Source organism: Glossina fuscipes, unplaced genomic scaffold (assembly GCF_014805625.2).
Source record: "Glossina fuscipes isolate IAEA_lab_2018 unplaced genomic scaffold, Yale_Gfus_2 1, whole genome shotgun sequence".
NCBI classification, from domain to species: domain Eukaryota; kingdom Metazoa; phylum Arthropoda; class Insecta; order Diptera; family Glossinidae; genus Glossina; species Glossina fuscipes.
Window position 1 is genome coordinate 30781623 of NW_023998415.1, and position 23485 is coordinate 30805107.

General features: G+C 32.5%; 2 protein-coding genes across 2 annotated transcripts; one reads left to right on the plus strand and one right to left on the minus strand.

Moving 5' to 3' along the window:
- Window positions 1-570: 570 nt before the first annotated feature.
- On the minus strand, window positions 571-7361 carry LOC119631702. The gene is made up of 2 exons (XM_038024139.1): window positions 5685-7361; window positions 571-728 (listed from the first exon to the last, which is right to left on the minus strand). Exon 1 carries the CDS (start codon window positions 7042-7044, stop codon window positions 5695-5697), a length of 1350 nt encoding a protein of 449 aa, XP_037880067.1. The 5' UTR covers window positions 7045-7361; the 3' UTR covers window positions 571-728; window positions 5685-5694.
- Window positions 7362-16657: 9296 nt separating this feature from the next.
- LOC119631741 (protein tipE) lies at window positions 16658-21199 on the plus strand. Its single transcript, XM_038024214.1, has 2 exons — window positions 16658-18087; window positions 21114-21199. The coding sequence occupies exons 1-2, from the start codon at window positions 16730-16732 to the stop codon at window positions 21175-21177; spliced, it is 1422 nt and encodes a 473-aa protein (XP_037880142.1). The 5' UTR covers window positions 16658-16729; the 3' UTR covers window positions 21178-21199.
- The last annotated feature ends 2286 nt before the right edge of the window (window positions 21200-23485 follow it).

Here is a 23485-nt window from a genome sequence, read left to right on the forward strand (position 1 = left end):
AACGGATTGATATATAAGGTGAACGATGGTGGCAATGTGTAGAGATGAAGGATTTAATTTTAATATCGCACGTATATTGTTATTTCTTTTTATATTTAGCTTTGTTTTATTTATTTTTTATTATTTCTTTTCTAATACTATTTTGTGTGTTTGTTTTTGTCAGTACTGTGCCGTTTACTTTTATATGAACATTTTTTGGTGTGAGTTAATGTGTGTTTTGCCCGTTGTTGTATCGACGTAAGAAGCAATTAAAAACTGAGAATAATTGAATTTGTTTAAATAAATGTGTGTTAAAAAAAATGTTTTTTTTTTTTTTTACTTTATTTCCGTTTCCGTTTTTTTTTTTGCAGTTGTGTTGTTTGCTTTTTTCTTTTTTTTCCTTCTTTATTTATTTATTTATTTATTTTTTTTTCGTTATTCGAAATCTTTTAACATATTCTTTGTTTATTTGTCGGTTACTTAAAAAAAGGAACGAAGTAGAAGAAGAAGCTTAAAAATTATGAATGAAAAAAGTTTTTAAATTAATTTAAATTAATTTTTTCTTTTTTTTTTCAAATTGTTTTGTTTATTTTTTTTTTTTCTTTTTAATTTATTAATGAAATTGAGTTGTGATCGATAACAGTAGGTGTTGTTCTTGTTGTTGTTGTTGTTACAGAGTATGATAAATTATTGCAATGCAAATATGCCCGATTGATGTACAGGACTGTCTTCTTGAAGCAGAGGAATGCCTGCAAATGAAAAATAATTCAAAATACAACAACAAAAATTAGAATAAATAACTTACGGATATTGTCTAAGCGAGAATACAAATAACACCGCACAAAAGTGCTGAATAAAACTATGAATTCTCCGCGCTTAAGTCATACCCGTTATCACACTAAAGCCTATACTACATAGTTTCTTGTCAGTTTGAATCGGTAGATAGCCTTACAAGATCAGTCTTACTTTCCGCAATGAATTCATATTGTTATTAAAAAAGATGGTGCTTACTAAAATAATGCTTAGCGTAGAAAAGTGCCTACAGACAAAGTTATACTCGTATTACATAGGTGGGTATATTCGAATTAATAATCACTTAATTATTATTGATTTTCTTCACAGCTGTATAATATCGGATAAAAAGCTGTCGAAATTTTTGAAACTATAATTCGAAAACTAATAAATCTAATGTCGTAACACTTTGAAGAATCCTTTTGTGCTTTCTGAAATATTATAACACTTAAGCGTTTGTCAATTGCTCGCATTCTTCGAATTGCTTTGATAAGCGCAGAAAGCTAAGATTTCTTCGAAATTTTCAAGACTTTTTTCATAAAGACATCCATTTGCATTCCTTTAGAGCAAGCACATCATACTTTAGCGTTTCAACTTCCAGTCAAACTCAATAATCTAATCATAAAAAAACCTACATCAACCTATTATTATTATTATTATTATTATTCTTAATTTAGCCGGAGAATAAATTCTAAGACTAATGTCTTAAAAGCACTAGCATATCTAAGGCTTTCGGCTTTATTAAAAACTCTACCTCACTTGAGATTTGAACCCACGACCACTGAGTTGCTAGTCAAGACTCTTGTCTACTCGGCCACCCAAGCGGATCTATATCAACCTAATCGTACTATATTGAAACGTAAATTGTCACGTATTTTTATTCAACCCCTTTTGGTATCAACTTCGCATCGCTGATTTGCATTTTTTAGTATAGTGTAAGTTTTATTTAAAATTCGTAGGAGATGTATTTACAAATTATTTACAGAAACTTATATATTACGCGTCAAATTGTCGTTCTTGTCGGTTTGAATATTCCGTTTGAACTCTCCTGACACGACTCTCTACTCTAACGTGCCTTCGGCAAAAGTTCTGCTTATATAGCCTTTTACAAGCAAGTTATCGTTATCCAAACTCATCTCGACATCTTTGTGGTAATGCCTTTCTTCGTCAACTTTCTGCTAATTGTTGTTAATTTTTTCGCAAATTGCCAGCTGCATGAATGTGTCTCTGATTTTTCCTCTCTTTGAAATTTTCTTTCTTGGAGAATAGATTGGTTTTCATGAAATCTTAAATCATCAAATATTCGATTTTCACTACAATATTTTAAAGTTATCTGAATGCTTTTTGAAAATTTGCATTCTCATAAGCTAGCGCTAGTTGGACAACAGGAAAGACCAACGCTAGTAGGTTGTTCTAAAGGTGGACAATACGATTAAAAAACGACGAGTCGCGGCAATGTGTTGGGCGGTATACAGGGTGAGAAGGCTGTGGAAGACGCGTAGTTCTGTTGAAGGATTTAATTACGGGAAAAATCTCTTTTATCTTTGTAGAAAAGTTTTTCTGAATGTACCTACAAATAAGCGCGTCACTGCTCGCTCACGTTATGCCGATGCTCAATAGGGAGATCTGGACACACTTTCTTCATCCATGAGCACCTAAGTTTTGCGCTGTATGGGTTATGCGAGCGCCTCCAAGCAATGTTTGGTGAATCCCGCCAACCCACGCGAGTTATAATCTAATTTACGCCGAATATAGGCGGCTATTTATTTACCCGATCTCATTCGAATATTTTTGTAAAGTACCGTTCTAGTGTATCATTGATCATTAAGCGTTTGTTTTGTATCGGATTGCTGGATGATCTCTTACTAAAGGAAAACGAATGACATAAGGTGCTATCGTCTGCAAACAAGTTTGTTACGGTTCGTCGTAATCCACACAAAATTCTTAATGCACGCTAGGAAGAAAGAAAGGGAAAGGAATATATTACTAAATATCGTTCCATTAAGCATCGGCATTAACGCGTTATATACTACTGTAAATCGACGCCCGTAAGACATAGAAGCGCAAAAATTGAGGATTATATTAGCGATGTCCACGTGGAGAGTATTAGCGAGGATATGATTTTCTTGATTACAATAATTTTCAAAAGTTGAAAAATTGCTCCTCCATATGACCTATTTATAGTATATAGCGGTTGAAGATTCCGACTTCAAGTTGACCTAAGTTGATTGAAAAACCGAAGCTAATGGATCATTATGTCATGTGATTACAATTCATCAGGATCGTTACACATACCGTTAATACTATAGAATCACTTGTTGCGATTAGAGCCACTTTCGCTCCATCAGTCAGAAGTGATGAGGAGTTTTCTCTTTAATAGACAACAACAAATATTGCAATCGTGATCGAAAGAAAGTATCGAGTGTTTGCATTTGCTTAAGTCAAAGCTAAAGCTTTTTTCTGTCTATATTGAATTTTTGCAGTTTGTCCCCTTTTTTTTATTCATACAATCAATATCTGTCGAGAAAAATATGCATATTTTTTTGCACAACATATCGGAAATATAGGTTACTCTCTCCATTATACGCTACGCCACGCCACTTGTTGTACTTGGGGTATATTAAGTTGGTGCGGAGACGCTTGTAACGCCCACGAGGACTTCATATAGATCCACTTTTTTACTACCCCAATCAACTCCGAAAATGATTCTGCGCTTGCTTGTCCGTCTGTCTAATCTCTGTCCATGCATTTTTGTGTTCAAGCTACAGGTCGTTTGATCCATAGAATTATCCGGCAGCAGCCGAGGTATACCGTCAATTTCCAAAACTATGCAAACGGCTTCATGTTAATCATCACAGTTAGCCACAAAGTAAATCAATATCAAGATCGCCTTGATTAAAACACAACAGGAGTATGAATGGCAGCTTAAATGAATGAATGAACGCAAGAAGAAGAGAAAATTCTTACTGTGGAATGGAAGAAACAATTTTTAAGTTTCTATCGCTTTGCATTCGATAATAAGTGAATTGACATTGAGTAAAAGGAAAAACCTGGTCGAAGAATCTGCGTTGGGACCCTTATTCGTATAAATGCTCAAGAAGATGAGTAGAATTTTCACTTCTTTGCATTTGAAATTTATGATGTATATATTATGAATACAGTTGATACCGTTATATCTAAGGATGTATCGCGACTCCATCTTTTAACTTTTTACGGTCAATTAGAGATTGCTATACGTTTTCTCTCCCAATGAGTGGATAAATGCTAGCTACTCTCACTTACCCGGCCGGTATTTGAGTGTAACCAAGCAACCAACGAGGCGTGATCTTAATTCGGTAGTGGATAATATATAACAGTTCTCTCAAAACAGTATTATAACAAAAATCGAAATAATTTACTTTTCTGATTTAGCTATGATTTGCGCATGTTTAAAATAACGAGAACTAATGGTCTTGTGCTTGACGTTACATGTTGACGCTTACGTTTTTACGTTTTGACACATAGATTTTATTACTATAAATACAATACAATACGGTTAAGGCTAACCCCATGCGATATCCTTTGCATAATAATTTTATCTTCATTCGCCATAATATGCTCAACTCTTTCTTCTTCTTTTTTTCAAAAGCGATTAATTCACTCTTTTCACACTTTTAAAAGGATCATATGACTTTCAGTTTTGTCTACTTTGCAAAGGCAATTACTTAAGCCATTCATACACATGTACACACGTATATATGTCATTGAAGAAATTTATAATAAAATTATGCGGCAAAACACGCTATATAGTGTAAGGATAATAAAAAATAAAAAAAAAAATCGTAAATAAAAATATAAAAAAAAATGAAAGAAACAGATGAGCTAAACCTCAAAAGACCCTGAAAATATATGTCAGGCAAGTGCAAACACAAATATACAAATATTGAAAAGTATAAATAAAAAAGAAAAAAAGAATGATTTTTTAGTCGAATTAAGCCGAACCTTTAATACCCATACCCCTATATACGTTGTAATCATATTTGATTTGCGAGTTAGAGCAATGATCGATTCGCTCGATATATATACATTGCTTATGACAAAGAATGCATCGTCTAACGAGAATATTTCAATTCGCTTATCTGATGTGACAACTTCTCAGAAATCATTGTAAGAACTGAAAATCGTGTTTTTCACGTGTTCAGCTTTTTAATATATGGTTCTTTGGTCCTCGAATATATCGATCAATTTTTTTTGGTATGTTAGCAAAGTAACGTGAAAGTGCATGCAACCAGAGACTCCTACACAGAATATATAGCTGCCGTGTTTGCAGTAAATTTAGCCAACTTGGCCTTCGATTTTTTTCTATCTCCCCTACACACCTATGGCATGCTCTGTTATCGTGTGAAAATATAACGAAATGAAACATATACGACATACGATATACGATAAATGCGATTATTTGCGAGCAATTATTTATCAAACTAGATATTGGTGGATAACTGACTGGCGGATACTAAAAGATTCGTTTCAAGCCAACTAGAGCTGCTTTTTTATTAGACGTTGAAAGAATTTACTTTGAAATTTTTTTTTTAATAATTACGTGAACTTATACGATTCTTATAACTAAATCTGATAAATATCAAATGGAAAGAGAATTCGAAAGAAAGTTTTGTGCGTGTATGCAAAGTTATAAAATCATTATAAGATTTCTCAATAAACATACAGACTGAGTACAGACGGAAATGGTTTAAGAGATGTCGTTGTTTATGTAAAGCTAAATAAATTGATATTAATTTTAGATATGCAAAAAAGAAAAATCGATTTATGTCATCGAGTTGACTGAGATATTTTTGATGTCTACAAATTATAAACGAGAATGCACGAATGCCAAATGAATAAATAATGTGTAAACGTTGACGAAAAGGGTCACTTACGTGACGGATCTCATAGAGCCATGACTTCATCGCCACCTCCACCTCCGCCGTTATCGCCATTAGCCTGATCAGTTAAAGCGTTCTTCGATAATATTGTGTCAGTATCCACACAACCTTTGAAACGCATCTTAGCATCGTCGCCTACATAAACGGTTTTTTGACAGAGCAACAGCACTAGACAAGAAACTACAAACAGCACCGATGGGACTACAGAAGCAAATACGAATTGACGGTAGGTGACTTCCAAATTGAAACGAGCTACAACAACATCCTTCTTTTGGGGCGAATAGAAGCATGGGAAACGAGCACGAGCATTATGATCGCTGCCATCGCGTCCGAAATCCTTAAGGAATTCTTTGCATTCATCCATCAGTGTATTAACGCAACCCTCCAGATTAATCATAAGCTTCGATTCATTCGATATAGTTAGATCTACATCGGGCGGTGCTATCTCTGGTACCGGATTCGCTACGGTTATATGTAAATGACTTAAATACGTAAAGTTGGTGAGATCCGTTAGCATGCTATGCTCTATAGTGGAACCGTTTATGCAATCCATTGCATCTACCCGATCGGAAGTGTTTTTAATAAAATAACACGATGCCATTACCACATTATCGCCTGACTCATTCCATACCTCCTCTTCTGTTTCCGCGTTTATAGCGTTCTGGCATTGCGATAAGTAAACTTTGTCGCCGCTTAGTATTACTACGTTTTTATTGCGTGTTGGTATGTCGACACAACGGCGGTCGCAATTGTAAGGGGTACGTATTTTACGGCAAGTGCCGCGATTGCATGAAAACAAGCCACTTATATCCATGCAATTGATTTTCCCCCTTCTACCTGAACACTTAACTGGTGAATCACTATTCTTGAAAACACATTCAAAGGCATCGGTGATATTTAAACACTGGCCAGCTGTGCAATTAAAAGTTCCCGTAAGATTTTTACATTCATCATGTATGCAACGGGCCTTATCAGCTCGATCCTGGTCAATGCCATAGCAGGTCTTATTGGCCGAATTAGTACAATTTTGAAAACTTAAATTGGTGCCATTGTTACGTAGATTTACATAAATTTGTATACAAGCGCCCGATGTCTTACTTAGGCACCATTCACCGCATGAGCCCCATTCACAATTCTCCTTATTAACCGCACGTGTTGTAGTGCACATGACGGGTGTCTGATCAATGCCGCTTTTAAAGGCTCGCGTCGACGGCATATATATGGCGACTGTTAAATAAACTAAAGCTACCGAACTTAATACCAATGTCATTTGACAGACACATATTGTGCCGCAAATTCGCTGATCCTGTGGCGGTACTATTAAGTCCTCACTGGGCACTTTTTTCTTACCCATAATCGTTGACTAAGCGTCGGACGGGTGAACCTTGTTGCAAACTATTCAATGCTCCTCCCTTAAGAAACTTCAATAACTTTGCCTTGCTTTCTACACTAAAACACAATTCAAGACGTTTTTCACATAATTTCACATTCATCCGTTCGTTATCGGCACTGCTTTTACTCGCTCAGCATGATGATTGCATTTATCGAATACCAAAAATTTTGATAGTATGTCAAAGTGGTGACGAATTTTATTATGCGTTTTTTTCTTCCTCTTTTCAAGCAGATATATGCTGGATTTTTTTCTTCATCCGCTTTACGATTGCGAAGCAATTTTTTTTTTTTTTTTTTACTTTTAATTTTGCATAAAATTTTGTGTAAATATTTAAAAATAAAATTCAAAATATCATTCTTGCTTTTATAAAATAAAAACAAAAAAAAAAAAGCAAGATTTGTTCACAATTTCTTTCCTCCTATCGATTTTCTCTGCCAAGCAGCTCACAACAATTTCTCAACGAATAAATTTTGGTTTTTCGAAACAACGAACACTTTGTCTTATTGCTATGATTATTTCTTTATTTATTTATTTTTTTTTTGCCTATCGATTTTAGGAAATTCATTCAATTTTTATTTGATTTTTGCTTTTATTTTTAAAAAATTTTTATTATTTATTTTTTTATTTTTTGCTTTAAACTCTATTTTCTTGACCACAGTCAATATGTTAGTCTGTTGAGTTTCTTTTCGATTTCTTTCTTTTTCTTTTTTTTTTTTTTTTTTTTCTTATCTATATTTTTTCCTCTGCTTTAACTGTTTTGTGTCCTCGTATTGTGGTGCTTGTGTGCTTTTCACTACAATTTTTATGGCCTAAGACCCCAGTTGGAAAATGTTGTTTATGTCGGGAAATCAAAGTCATGCGCACGCAATCGCTTCTCGTCCTTTTTTCACTTATTTTCTTAATTTTCTTTATTAATTGTTAGGATTAGGATTTCGTGCTAAAAATCAATAAAGAAAACAACCTGAGATTTTTTTTTCAATTGCTTTCGCGTTCTTGTACTTTCCCTTACCATATAAATTTTCCTTTATTTCAATATTTGCGTTTACGTTCCATTTAATTCTAATGTTATAAATAAACTGAATTTTTTGAACTTTTATTCTTATTATAATGATTGTTAGTATTATTGTTTTTGATGAATTTCACTTGATATTCTATTCTAAATTTTATTTTTTTTATTTTTTTTTTTTGCATTTGAAACATTTGAATCTAATGCTTATCAGTTTTCAAAGGGGAAAAAAAATGTAAAAAGAAAGCATTCGATAAGACTATGGGAGCTCACGCGACTTAAACTGCATCTTGCGTGTGCATTAATTAAGGCCACTAGGGCTCATTCATTTTGTTAAATAATTTTTTCATCAAAATTCTACAACTAGCTATTCTCTAGCTAGCTAGCCTTAACGAATAGCATTAAGTGCAGATCGTCGTCTTCTGGTAACGATGAAGAAATTCACTTCTTTCAAATCATTATAACGATGTAACTGACATCGGTTACGCCCCCCAAAATCTCAATTCTATTTCCCATTTATAATTATTATGCATAATTATATTTCTAGTCACATTCCAGATTTCTGCCTCAACTTTTGGCAATTGTAACGAAGATTTTGATAGCTTTCTTCATTGGAATTCATGCTGCATCGTTCAATTTCGTGTGCTGGTCGATCCAGTTCGAACTGTGGTTTTACTCAATTTTAAACCTTTACGAAAAAGTTCGCCTGAGATCGCCTCGTAGACGCCAAAATCCAATTCATCAACACTAACACCGTAGCCTGCAGTTTTGCAGTATTCTTTTCATTTAGAAAGCGTCCGTCCTTTCGTTGGCTGATCTGAATCGTTATAACCTTGCCGAGCATTCAAGCTCCTTTTTGACGTTTATACGTATCTATGTCAAGTGTTTCGGGTGGGTTTCGGGTTTTCGCGGGAGGAAGCCATACGGCGCAATGCAGTTTGTCCACTTCTGACTTTCAACGAGCTACTTGAAAAATGTTTAAAAAAAAAACTCTTTCATTCGCAAGGGAACTTTGAAATCAATCAAAGCAAATCATCAAAATTCCAATGCGTTTTGAATCTACGATATGTTTATTCGATTAATCGGTACTGTGTCTATGTGGAATATGATGATAATTAACAAAATTTAAGATCTCTCCTTGGTTTATATACTGGCAAAAGAACTACTGTTCAGGGATTATGACGTAACATTTACAATTTCTATTCAGCAAGCTACATTCCTAATTATAGGGGAAGGGCCAAGAGTTGATTGCAGATACGCCCAGACAATTTTTAAAAGCTGAAATAATCTTGAAAAATTTTATAATTTTTCAGACGATATCAAGTTAATTCTAGAGAATAAAAAACAATGTGACTCACTGTCGTACCCACTATTAATAAAATAATAAAAGTGGGCATCACGTACGCATCATCTTCACTCGAACACGATGGCAACTTAATTATTCAACTGTTGGCGTACTCGTGCTCATATTGAGTGCCGACATAACGTAACGTAAGAATTTATTAGAAAATAAATTTTTAAATTCACATTCGTTATTGATCGATTGAACTAAGTACGCCTTCGTAGAATATTTAAAAATTGTGAAAATATGTTAAGAACTAGCGAAATGAGTTAAGGTAATAAAAAAAAGACAAATCTTACCCCCACCCCCCTTCCCCTCTCCCCACGGGCACACATTTCAATTGTTACGAAAATATTCTTCAAATCTGAAAGACATGTACGTATTACTACATACATGTAAATAAATATGTCCTGTGATGAGAATCTCGGTGCTTTTTAATCAAAAAAAAAAAAACATGGGAAAGAAAAGAAGAAGAGATGAAAGTAGAAAAAATTTGTTTAACGCAACCAACACTCTAAAAATTAAAATGCATAAGCAATATATTGCGTAACTGTTATATAACCTATTACATACCAATCTTTTCCCTTTTTAAAACAGCTCTTAAAACAGTACAGAAATATAACATCCTTGGCGGAGAGACATGCAAAATTTGAAGGGCAATGTAATCAAAATCAATAACACAAGCTATTGCTCGTTAAAAAAATTCTTCTGATTGCAAGCCGGCCCACCCATTAAATAACTGCCTGGATTTTCGCCCTTTTCCAGGCCAAAGTAAAAAAAAAAACCAATTTTCGTTTACATTTTCTGGCTTAAGAGAGTTTATTTACGTCCTAAGACTCGATTTCGTAGATCAGCGAAAAGACGGCCTTGACGGGACCAGTGTTTGACAAATTCAGTACACAAACAATTCCATACAAAAACCTGCGCGGCTTTCGCTCTTAATGAACTTCATATATATTGTAATAAGCACGAAGAAGTCGCAGAAGGAGACTTGAATTCATTTTAAATTTCGTTAACGCCTCTATAGGTACGTGAAAATTTATAACACAATTGCATCGTTTTAGTTGGTTGTAGTAATACGCTGTGATAATTGCTATTGTCATTCTAAAAATCTGCCTCAGAAGAAGACTTTATTGCCAATCAAATCCATATGCATATATAGATAAGCAATTTCAGGGGCCCATCGCACTAAGAATATATGCACAAATCTTTGCATAAATCTTAAAAAGTTTTCATATATAACATAATACATACGTTAGTTAATCAATTGACATCAAATTCAAAGTTTCTACCGGATTTACATACATTCACACATATTCATATTCTTTTTCGAAAAATTGTAAATTTCGTCTCTTTGCAGATCGATGGAGAAGCAAATTAGGGAAAATTGCCTGAATACTTTGTCCGGTTGAAGGCCGTATATGCCGTACGGTATATAGAATGTTACAAATAGTTTGATAAAATTAGTTAACCCGTTTGGGTTAGTGGTACGTGTAAGAAATTTAAAATTACTTAGTCAATAATTTTGAGGCAATTTTCAATGCAGGCTATTAAAGCTGGGGAACCGTAAAAGTACATGCACCGGTCTACCGAATGCGTGTAGCGCTGGGATGATTGTTTTACGCATATTTCCCCGTGCGGTGCAGTAAACTGATCACATGAACTTAATTTGCTTTCCGAGTGATGTCTCACTAAGTGGAAAATAGTTTTAACAATGTGAAATTACATCAGACAGAGTATTATTTGACTCCGATCCAATTACGTCCTTACATCCTACTATTTAAATATCTAGATGTTTAAATATCCATGCACACTCGACTTACCTAAGATTCTTGTCCTCTCAATCGTCTAAGCACACGTTCCTTTTTTACGTCTTTTCTAAAAAATTCAAGCAAATTTTCTTTGGTACCGTTATCTGTTCAGAATGTCATCACGTTTTGTATATAAAATGTGAAATTTTTTTTATTACTACACAGCGAGTGACGACATAAATATATTTATTATTGAAAACCGTTGCTAATAATAAATTTATTATAAGATACGGTATACGATGCGTGCGTACGCCACATCACACACGCCTAGTGTCATGTATTATTGATTTAATACATTTGCAATAAAATTTTTGGCACTTTTTACATTTTCTAGAAATTTTTTTCTACGCCATTTTTCGTTTTCTCCAACAATTTCTTTTTTTTATTTTTTTTATTTTATTTTTTTGTTAATAATTTTCTCAAGAAATTTTTGATTTTTTTCTTTTCTCGTTATTGCTGCTTTCTGTTTTTTTTTTTTTTGCTTCGTTTTACTTTTAATAAATTGAAAACAACATCACATGTTTTTTCCTTTTATTTTCGATTGAAGTGTTTTTTTTTAAAAAAAAAAAAAAAAAGAAACAATTTTGACATCTCATTATGTCATGATGTAAAATAACTAGAGATGACAGTTAAAACGCTACGCGTTTTATTTTTGTGTATTTACCGAAATTCCTTTTCTTTTATGCTACGGGGATATAACATTATATCGCTCTTCTTCATATTAATATAAGTGAGTTGTGAGTATATCTTGTTTGTAGTTTCTATAACAATTTCATCAAAGAGCAACGAAAGGGAGAAAGGAAAGAGGAAATGAAAAACTTTGATGGAGCGTAAATGAGAGCGAAATAATAAAAACAAAAATACGAAAAGAATATTACTTCCGTTATAAAATATGAGTTCGTTTAAAAGCTTTCTGAGAGAATGATATGTTTATTATCTTCGAATACGCGTAGATAAGAATAAGAGGAGAAAAATGCAAAAAGAAAAAGGAAAACGAAAATGGAAATGGAAATGGAAAACGAAAAGGAAAAAACGTGAGTCATAAGCAAAGCATGAAAATATTAATTTAATAAAGTTACCTTAGTGTAGGTTTAGCTTAACCAGAGGGTGTATGTGTAAGAAAACTACGGTTATTTCGTTATTATTAATTTTTTTTTTTTTTTTTTTTTTTTTTTTACCATAAATTTTGCACATAATATAACAAATAATTGATAGTCTTATAATTTTAATATGGACAAGTTTAATAACATGTGCCAAAGTGACGTGGTTTAATGTCATCAGCATGTGCTTAAGATTTTAAAGTTCTAAAGTACTGACGTGGAGTTTAATTTTAAGGTTAAAGCTTTTATTTTGATTTATTTTTCATTTCATTTTTTTTTTTTTTTTTGTTTATTTCAAATTTTTATTATACATTATGGGACATTTCTGTTTTGTTTAGTGCTTCAGTGACCGTTATTAGGCAGGGAGCTTGAATACACGGATCTTAGTATTTGTATTCCTTAATTGGTTGGTTTTTATTTTTCACTTTATTTTAAAACCGAATTGATATATTTATACTACATATAAATGTATACACGCACACACCTTCATATATATATATATAGATATAGGTTTATATATATATATATATCATATATATACCATGTGTTTGTTTGTATTCATGCACATACGGATAGAGGAGAGTAAGAAATAAATTTATACCATCATGACGACGTTCCGTTTAGCTGACAAGTAGTAATTTGACTTCTTTTGCACTTACGACCTGAACAATCAGGTCAGCGTTTTTTCTTTTTTTCTTAAAAAAAAAAGAAAGGCCAACTTAAAAAAAACAAAACAAACAAGACAAGAAAAAATAAGAAAAAATGAATAAAGAAAAAAGAATATTATAAATAAAAAAATATCTTTCTAAGATTTTACCAATTCTAACCAAACAAGTCTTCTTTAATGCAATAGCAAACTTTTCGAAACGTGTTTGTGTATACGTGTAGATATTGTTTCATTAAAGTAAAATGTTAAGTGAAAAAATAAACCTGGCAACAAGGAGTAAAGGCTTAGAAAATTTAAAGAAATTATTTTCTTATATTCAATAATTTAGGATGTCACACGATCTTTGTTGTGTTTGTTGTTAAATATCAAAAAAAATGGGAAAAAATTTTTTTCAACAAAATTAATTTTCAACAAGAAGAAGACAGTGAAAAAGACAATCATACTCACATTAAATAACTGTAACTGCTTAGGCTTTTTTTTTTTTTTTTTTGCTACGATTGCAAGTGTAAATGGGCGGATGTGAGAAACTATATATATACACATTCCTGTTCGAGTGTGTGTGCGTGTGTATGTATGTATATATGTGTGCGTGCGTGTGTGTGTGTGTGTGTATGTAGATTTCCCGCATGCATAGCCAAGTGTTTTTCGTAGAAGTAGAGTAGGGGTGCGAACGTATAGGTCAGCAATAGTAAAATTTTCATTATTGTTTAATAAAAAAATGCAAATAAACGTAAATTTTTATTTTTTTTTTTTTAATTATGTAGAGTTACATGTTATAAGAAAATCATGAAATCTCTTTAATTGCGAAAGTTTCTAAAATCGTTTAAAACTCGTTTTCGTGTTTTATTTCGTAATAACCGATGGATGGTACTACTTTGTGCAGTGCAGTGTTTTATTATTTATTTTTTTTCTTTTGTTGTTTTTTTCTCTTACTTAAGTTCCAATATTGACGGATGTTGACAGCCAGCTACAAAAAAAAAGAAGCCAAATATAAGAAGAACTGAAGTTATTAAAAAAAAAAAAAAACAAAAAACTATATACAGCGGTTACATAAAGTAAAGATATTCTCTGTAGATAAAAGGAAAATGTCTCAATGAAATAAAATTAAATAAATAAATAAGTAATAAAAACTGAACTATGAATTTTAATAAAACTGATGAAAATAAGAAGATTTTCCATGTGTAAATAAGATCGGAAAAACAAATTTCGTTGCATATATATATGAAAAGAAAGATTTATTGACAAAAAAAAAAAAAAACTTTTTTTGCTTGGCAGCGACGACAACAATAGGTTACCCCGTTAGTATGTTTTAATGTGCGTGTTGGCAACGTGGCGCCAGTTAAATATATAAATTATTAGCTAATTTAAAAGTAACCTTAAGAGGAAACATCTACAAATTTTCGTTTTACTCGCTGCTTCGTCCCTTCCTCTTTTTCGTTATATCTTTCTGTCATTCTAAGTTTTACTAAATGAAAAAAGAAAAAACAACAAAATTCTAATAAAAGAGAAGAAATATAGAAATCAACAAACCGTCCACAAAAATCTAAAAAGTAAAAAAAATTTTAATAAAATTATTAAGTCGACAACAACAACAACAACAGCAATAACAACAACAACAACAAAAACAACAACAACAACAACAACAACAATAGTATCAACTATATAACACAATAACAACATTAACAGCAGTTCTCAAAAATAATTTAAATTTTTAATATTTGGTTTCGTTTCGTTCGTGCGTTTATGATTGATTTCATATAAATTAAAACACTTTTTTGCAAAAAGCCAATCAAACTGTATAACAGTGCGTGTGTAGTGCACGTTTATAAACAACAAGAAGCAATTCCTGCAGCCTTGAAAAACAACTAAACGCCACATTAAAGCTAATAAGTACATGCATGTACGCTCATTATTATTATTATTATTATGATTGTTATTGTTATTATTATATGCCAAAATGATTTGAGTTAAAGCAATACGCATAAGATATATATCCAATGATTATCTATTAAAATAGTAATCGAAAGAAGAACAAAATAAGAAACACAAATAAAGAAAGAATTAATGAAAAAGTAATTGAAATAAAAGAAAAAAATAAAAAAAAAAGCTATAAACAAAAACAACGATTTTCATCCCGCATCTCATCTTATAAATGGAAAAATTGAAAATCTATTTAAAACTGAAGAGATAATATATATATATATATATGTATATATATATATGTACATATATATATATATATATATGTATATATATTTTTTATCAACCGATTACGTTTAACTCAGGATTAGCATTTTAATTTAACTGCATTCAGTCTCTACTTATCATTGTGTATTCATGTAAAACAAAATACAACGTGCACGGGAGTGCTAATGTTTACATATATATATATATATATATATATATATATACATATATATATGTATATATATTGTGTATGTGTGTTATTCGTTTGTCGTCACACAACTTCCGTTGCAGTTGGCCGATGAATTGGCCATAAATGTATCATCATTACGGTCATAAAGCTTTGTTCGATGAGAGAATAAAACGAAAGAAATCGAATAGACTTCAAAGGAAAATATCAATTAATTTAAATAAACAAGACAATTATAAAAACCAAGACCAAAAGCATTAACAATATAGAAAGCAAACGTAAGCAACGGAAGCTTCACTGCCAATACAACGCGCACAAAGGAAGTAAAATTATTTAACCATAATAAGTAAAAAAAATAAATAAATAAATAAATAAATAAAATAAAGAAAAATAAAAATTAAAAGCAAAACGTATATCCTCTGCCTCGCACATATACGTACAACGCTCTTCACAGAGAGAGAGTCAACATCACTTCTATCTTGTAAAACGACGTTATAAAGTTTAACACTCGTATCATATCATCATCGTCACAACATCCTCACTATCGCCACTGTTCGAAAGCGTGCAACAGCAATAATATCAAAAGAATCAAAGGAGACATAATTCTCTCCCTTGCAATTGAGAGAGCCAGGCAAAGAACTGATTAAAACTAAGAAAAAGTTTACAAACGCACTCTAAACACTCTAAAGTAATTTGAACACCCTGTGATATATATAAATTGCACTGTAGGCATCGTTATTATACATAACATATATAGAGAGAGAAAAATAAATATATATGTATACGTGTATATATTGAAGCTGTCATATATCTCGTTAGACTATAAATAACTCGTATCCATTTATATTTAAACTCTAAAAGAATTATTTGTTAATTCCCTCTCTCTCTCTCTCTCCCTCTCTCTCTATCTCTCTTTCTTTCTTTCTTTCTTTCTTTCTTTCTCTCTCTCTCTCTTTCTCTCATTCTCTCTCACTCTGTCTCACTCTGTCTCACTATCTCTCTTTCTCGCTGACTATCTCTTGGTATTTCTATCTCCGGCTCTCACTCTCTCGTGTGTGCGTGTGTCTTATTCTATCTCTCGTTCGCTCGCTCGTTTGTTGTTTATCTCTGTTGTGCTGTTCTTTAACTTATTACACTCGCTCTCTGTCACTTAATAACTCTTTTTCTCAATAAATTTATTATCGCTTTAATATTATTACAAAAAAAAAAAAAACAAAAAAAAAACAATCAAACAAACAAACAAATAAAAACAAAAAATAAAATAATATCAATAAGTAATAAAATTATTAATTAATTAATTAATTATTTCGTTGAGATATAAAATTTTGATATAATAATAAATAAAAATGGTTGACGACGCCGAAATACGTACTTTTAGAGAGAAAATGCTCTTTTATACGACTGCCTTTTTCATATTGCTGGGTACCTTTAGCATGTTTGCCTTTCTATTCTTGGTACCGTTTGTTATAGAACCCGCTTTCACCACAATTTTCATGCAATTCGAAGAAGTGCCCGCATTATGTGAAACTTTTTCGACGGTACGTCGTTTTGGTAATAGGAATTGTACCTGGTCGTCGTGCCGTGAAGGCTGCACCAAGGAAATATATGAATGTACACAAATTAAAGTAAACTATAGACTCAATCTTTATAATTATACGGATGAATTTAATTTCACTGAGTATCACATCAATCTAAAGGAGGCCGAAAGAGAAAAACCGCCTGTTAAGCGTACCGATCGTTATGAGCGCGCCATACGCGATTACGAATACGATGATATTAGTTTTAATGAAAATATCAATTCGTTGGAAGAGGACAGAGTGGGCGTTGGTGGGGATCGCTTAATACATTTGGAAAGTTTAAATTTGGAAACGTCAAACGATGTAACGGCCGGGCTTAGTGAGTCAAATGCATTCGATCCTAATGATTCGAATAGCTTTATGCCAATAACGGATGATGAGAATAGTTCCAATATGGGATCAGACGGCCTAATAAATGGTGGCTCCGATGTTTTCGATGAAATTTCAGAATTGAATCGTGATCTTATAAATGGCACTTACTTTTATGTCGGCGCTCATCTTTATCCAAACGTAAAGGGTTGTGGTTATCCGCCCATGCTCAATTGCACCATATGGCTGAAACGTTACGTACGTATAGGTGTCAAGTTCCCTTGTTACTATTCTAAAGTGGATCCCAGTGTAGTAATTAGTGACTTAGATTATTGGCAAAACACGCTAAACCTTGTATACTCGATGGCTATACCGATACCATCGTTTATAATATCTGTGATCTATTTAACGTATGCTTATTTCAAAATTTATAATGAGGACGAAGAGACTGCACCGTTAGATAAAAACGCTGAAGATATGGACATCGATGAGGAGGGTGTCGATGATAGTGATGGCGCTGCTTTAGCTGAAAACGCAGCCGGTAGTCAAATTATTAATGTACGCGATTCCACTACCGGCGATAATGTACTGGCCGATGGTGTTCTACCTAATGGTGGTCCTGGCATGACTGGATCGCTATCGCATCCCGGTTCAGTAACAATGCCAAGTCAATATATAGCTCAAACGCCCGGTTCCCAGCTAACACCCAATTCGGATATGAATTCGTTTGGTCATCAACTGAAAGTTCAAATGGTAGATGAATTATCAAGAGATTCACTTGATAATGGAGTATTGTCAACTTCCAATTCCGTGCAAGGGTAAGTGCAAAATCCGAAAAATTATACGATCGATTCAAATTTAATTGTTCACTTCCGCCAGCTAGCCTTCATATCAATGCGAAGCTCTTGAGATCAATAGATCGAATGACAGTTCAAATATAATTATTTTACTTAAAATAATTCCCAAATGGCTTACTGAAGCATCTACAAGTAGCCAAAATAAATTCGTTTCTAATCAATTACTTAAGGCTTCAGTTTATTTTTTAGTCTCTGATTTAGTTTAGTCGCACTCAAAAGCAGACTTTCATGGATTATATGTCGCTTTCGAAAAATAATATAATGATGATGATGATTTTATTAAAACGAAAATATCAACTTCTCGAGCCTTTTTATCATCCGTCACGTGTGCGCAAAAACACACCATTTATTCCTTCCCCAGGAGCGGTTAATTTGCAAGAATGTTTTCCGGTTTACTTTCTCCCAAATAGCTATTTTTATAACCTGGGCTGCGTACAATTTCACATTGTATTTTTCTTGGCGTATTCAATAGTCTGTTTAACTTATACTTAAATAAAAAAAAAAAAAATTTTATCTTCATAGGATATAATTTTTATGCTCACTCACTACAGATACAATGTCTGGGTGTATATTAGAAACCTCATGCGTAGTACGCGTAAGTATTCTTGATTAATTTTGAATTTTGAATCGATTTAATCATATCTTGCCGATCGTTTGTTCATCCGTCCGTATTTGTGTTTGTCTCTATATCGCTGTATCTATTGAAATCAATTAAATTGAAATTGACTTGTTAGCTTACACTCTTAGCTGATGGCTACAAATCAGAACGTGACTTGTGCGCAATTCCCAATTTACAGTAGGGGACACATATCTAACTTACAATGCCTAAAAATGGTCTCAAATTACGCACAAGCATCCACGAAAACAACCTAACAACTTCGGGAAGCAGGAAGCGGGAAGCGGGAAAGTGTGCGCGTATTTGCACCTGAAGAATCGCAATAGATTCTTGCTTAAATAAAGTCAATAAATGATCTTGATCTATAACTAGGCATGTAAATTATTTCTTAGGTCCGCATGAGTAGCCCAGTTGCCATAAATCATTACTATCAAGCCTCAGTGTTCAGGGGTTCAAGGCATACATCCACTAGGCTGTGGCCACCACTTCCGATACTTCGCTTTCACCTCTTCTTCCTCTTTCGTCACTCATTTTTGTACCTCAGGAGTAGTGGACATACCCTCACTGATTGGCTAAGGTCAGCCCATAGGCACAATCGCGAACGCTTCAGTTTGATGTGACGGATTTCGGAGATTCACTCTAAAGCGATTGTAATAACTTTCTTACTTGATCAACTTTCAATCATTTTAAGATCTGTTTAGTTCCCTGTAAATTTACTGTCGTTCCTGGCCAGGTCGCTGTAAATAAATCGTCATATAAAAAAAGGGTGTAATTATTAGAATTTCGCGACTAAATTCGTGTAGTAATAGTATTCCGGCATTCTAAATTGGTATGGAAAGTTTGGCTCAGATAGGGCAATTTTTTGAAACCTTTGCCATAGTAAACAGTCCCCATATTTAATATTTTGCGATGAAAGTGCAATCATAACAATAATTTCACATAAATATGAACCTTACCGAATTCGGGTCAATTTTATGGATCCCAAAATATGCAAGGAATTCTAATCAAAAATATGCCTTTTGTATATCGAAAATGTCTGATCTTTAATAATTTATGATGCAAATGGGTTCTTAGAAAATGAACCGAATACATAGGTCTATTCTTTTGACCGCACCCTATATAGGGGACCTAATGAAAGCAAGCCCTTCTATAATGACAAAACGCAATTTTTGATCTGTTACGACGGAAGCAACTGTAAAATCTTTGCCCTATAAATTAGGATGGCTAAATTTGGACTACGTTAGTTGACGTTTGAGTGTCCACCTTTTATGAGGACTTTCGTGAAAATTATACATTTGCGTAAAAATAATGATTATCATATAAATTAAATGAATGGCTGCGTTAGGCGAAGTGATATAGTGTATCTAACGGTCGGCTTCACCCGACTATAGCATTCTTACTTCTATTCATTTAGTTTTAAGATTGCTGCAGTTTTTAATTTAATTATTGCAGACGAATTGTGGTAAGTTCTAAGCGTGATATGTGGCTTGGTTTCAAGGATAAACTTTTCAAATTTTAATTCTTTATTCAATTTTTTCAATTTTAAAAATTTTAAGGAATAATTGATTAGCTTCTGTACACTTCTTGCATACCCTCTCTACTTATTGTACAAACGTATATTATGTCGGGGCGGATGTATGCAATATCCAAAAGAATTTGACATAGACTCACCTCTTATTATTATACAATCGAATTAATATCACTTTCTGATTCGATCTAAATTTGTCTGTCCGTTTGTCCGTATTGTAGCTCAAGGACGAATGCTATTGAAAATGGTTTGATTGAATCAATTTTTCGAACATTTGCGAAATAAGTCCTTGTCTTGACCATTCGTTACATGAATAACTAACTGTATAAAGGAAGGTCGTGTAGAGTATTTAACAGTGAACCGCATCCCCCATCCCGCGATAGTGTTTTTACTTGCTTACATGAACTTACATGAAGAACACGTATTGACGTGGATTTCCTTTAACCGAAAAATTAGTTATTCACCCAGTGTGACTGTTCTCAAGACATTTGCTATTACTTATTAAATTCAGTTTCCAATTGTACACAGTAATGAAAACTGAATCCAACCACAAAAAAAAAAAAAAAAATGTATTTATCTGATCTCAAATTATATCCAGTTTTTGGCTTTTTGCAATTGATAACCAATTGGAGTTAGCTATGCCAACAAAATTCTTAAATGTAGGTAAATAACAAGACGTAAACCTTGCCTTTAGCTAATTCATTATGGCTTTATCTATAATATATAATAAAGTCGCGATCTCGAATCGCGCTTTAAGATGATGACATTTAATTACAGGTTCCCACAGAATGTGATCTGTGAAAAATTATTCTAACATAAATTGTTTCTTTTTCGTTATTTTAGGAACTTGAGCAAAACAATGACGACGAGTATCTCAACTCCACCCGGACCAGTGGCTGCCGTGTAAAACACTATAAACACCCTTTTTACAAAACTGAACTAGAGTTTAACAATAAAATAATTTATTTTCATTTTTTGTGGAACAAAATCCGAAATAGAAGAAAAAAAATGGATTAAAAAAAAAATAAATAAATAAATAAATAAATAAATAATTTTCCTTAAAAAATAGTTAAAAAAAGACAAAGAAAATATAGATTAACATAACGCAATAGGACGAAAAATTATGCAATAAATTTCAATTAAATAAATAAATATAGAAAACGTGACAAACAACACCAGAATACGTGCAATGATTAACAAATAAAAATGTTATGACGAGAAAACGTTAAGAAATTTTGTAGAATTAAAATAAAATTAAATATATATTGAAGAAAATTAGTTAAAAAAATTTTCTAATTAAAAAAAAAACAAATGATAAGAATTTCTAAACCAAATAACAATCGTAAGAAAAAAATATAAATAAATAAAAAAAAGCCGCATTTCCGCAAACGATGCGTTTAGTGCATGCGGCAACGAACCTAAATACCTTCATACTCACACTTAATCTACAGTATAACAATAGTCTAGAGATTAGATGAAATGAAATTAACACAATTCCAAAATACATACATTTCAACTAAAATAATGAAAGTGAAGTAATTTCGTATGCAAAACATTTATTGATACGATAATCGAGTTTCCTATCGATTCATTTTCGTTATATGTGTGATTAACAAAAATGAATATACATATATATATATATTTCTGTTTTTTATGAAAAATTCATATCTCTCCGATTTTTTAATAAATTGACATTGACATGACTCATAATTGTAACTCTCCATGCGATCATTATTCATGAAGTGATTTGTGTTTTCAAAATTTTGAAATTATTCGCAAGCATCATAGGTTCATTAAATATGCTATCAACTTAGTATAAAATATCTTTACTTCATTTGTTTCAGATTTCATCATTCATTGATCATCATCTTCCTAATATTGATATAAAACAATAATATTTTTGCAAAATCTTTTTCTTGTTTTCTAACCCGACTTTACTAACATATATCTATTTGGATAGATATTTAGAGAAAACGATGCATTCATCATTATTACCATTAATCAATCCTTAAAGTATGCAGAAGAACGCATCGGCAATTCATTATCGAGCTGAAAAAGTGAATTAATTGAAATTAATCAACATGTCCGCCTCCACGGCGCGATTGCTGTTACTTTTTCTAAAAATATTTTTCCGCAATATCTTGTTATGTTCGCTTTCTCCTATCGTTAACTCCGCAATTAGAGTGAAATCTGAAAATTCGAAATCTATTGCTAGTAGTCTATGGTTATGTCCAATGTATCATTATCTTCTGTTTTATCAATAGGTTAATAGTTCAATACTTTTGTTGGAATGTGTAATCAGACCTCAGTATGTAGATAATAGAATACTTGTGAATAGCATGCCAATAACGTTCATTTCAAAAACTAATCTAGAATAACAAAACAGACAAGCGGGGGAAGAAAAAGAAAGGTTTCGATGTAAGACAATTATAACTTCTGCCTTGTTTCTTCTTTTCATTATTTTATTCATCACTTTGATCAGTGCTATTATGCAAAATAATCTTTACTCGCCGATGCTTTCTCCTTCGTTGGGCTTGGCCTGTAAAAAAAAAAAGAAAATGTTGGATCATTGTGGACCATTTTAAACGTGCGGTGATTGCAAGAAAATAAAATATTCATAGCTCAGGAGTTCTTTAAAAATATTCACATTTGCGCTCATAAGAAAAGACAAAGAAAAGGATATTCCAAAATAAGGAAACTCTTAGCCCATTATATATCTATGATTGCAAGTTCAAAAATGAATTTAATAAAAAATAAAAAAACTATCATCGCATTAAGAAAGTCGACGAGTTGCTGTTCGCAAGTGTTTGCCCGACGTAGTATAGAAAAGAAAAAGTTAAACCAAGCCTTCGTAATGCAATTATTTCCAGTTAAATCTTAGGACCTTTTCAAACTGGTGACTGACCGTCTTTGGTCGTGAGAAATAATATACATGCGTATTAACCTTCATAAGACGCACCATATTTCTACTATGTGGATTATGAACCGCAAATTCACATCTTACGTTCCGAAAAGAGAAAATTATATTTATGAGACTAGAACGCGCCGAAGTGGCTACAGTGGGGGGTATGCACTGAAGCTGTCCGTTAAATCCCGGGTGTTACTCTTACTCAATACGGCTGAGGTATTGGAAATCCGATAGTCAAATTTTCGACCAACATAATAATAAAACTTGAACGATAGTTTCCTTAAGAGGACTTTACAAACACACATAC

What these genes read in the sequence shown, in the direction of transcription:
- LOC119631702 (XM_038024139.1), bottom strand. Translation starts at nt 7,044, where the DNA reads ATGGGTAAGAAAAAAGTGCCCAGTGAGGACTTAATAGTACCGCCACAG.
- LOC119631741 (XM_038024214.1), top strand. Translation starts at nt 16,730, where the DNA reads ATGGTTGACGACGCCGAAATACGTACTTTTAGAGAGAAAATGCTCTTT. An exon ending in ACTTCCAATTCCGTGCAAGG is followed by an intron (nt 18,088 to 21,113) that starts GTAAGTGCAAAA and finishes TCGTTATTTTAG; the next exon opens with GAACTTGAGCAAAACAATGA.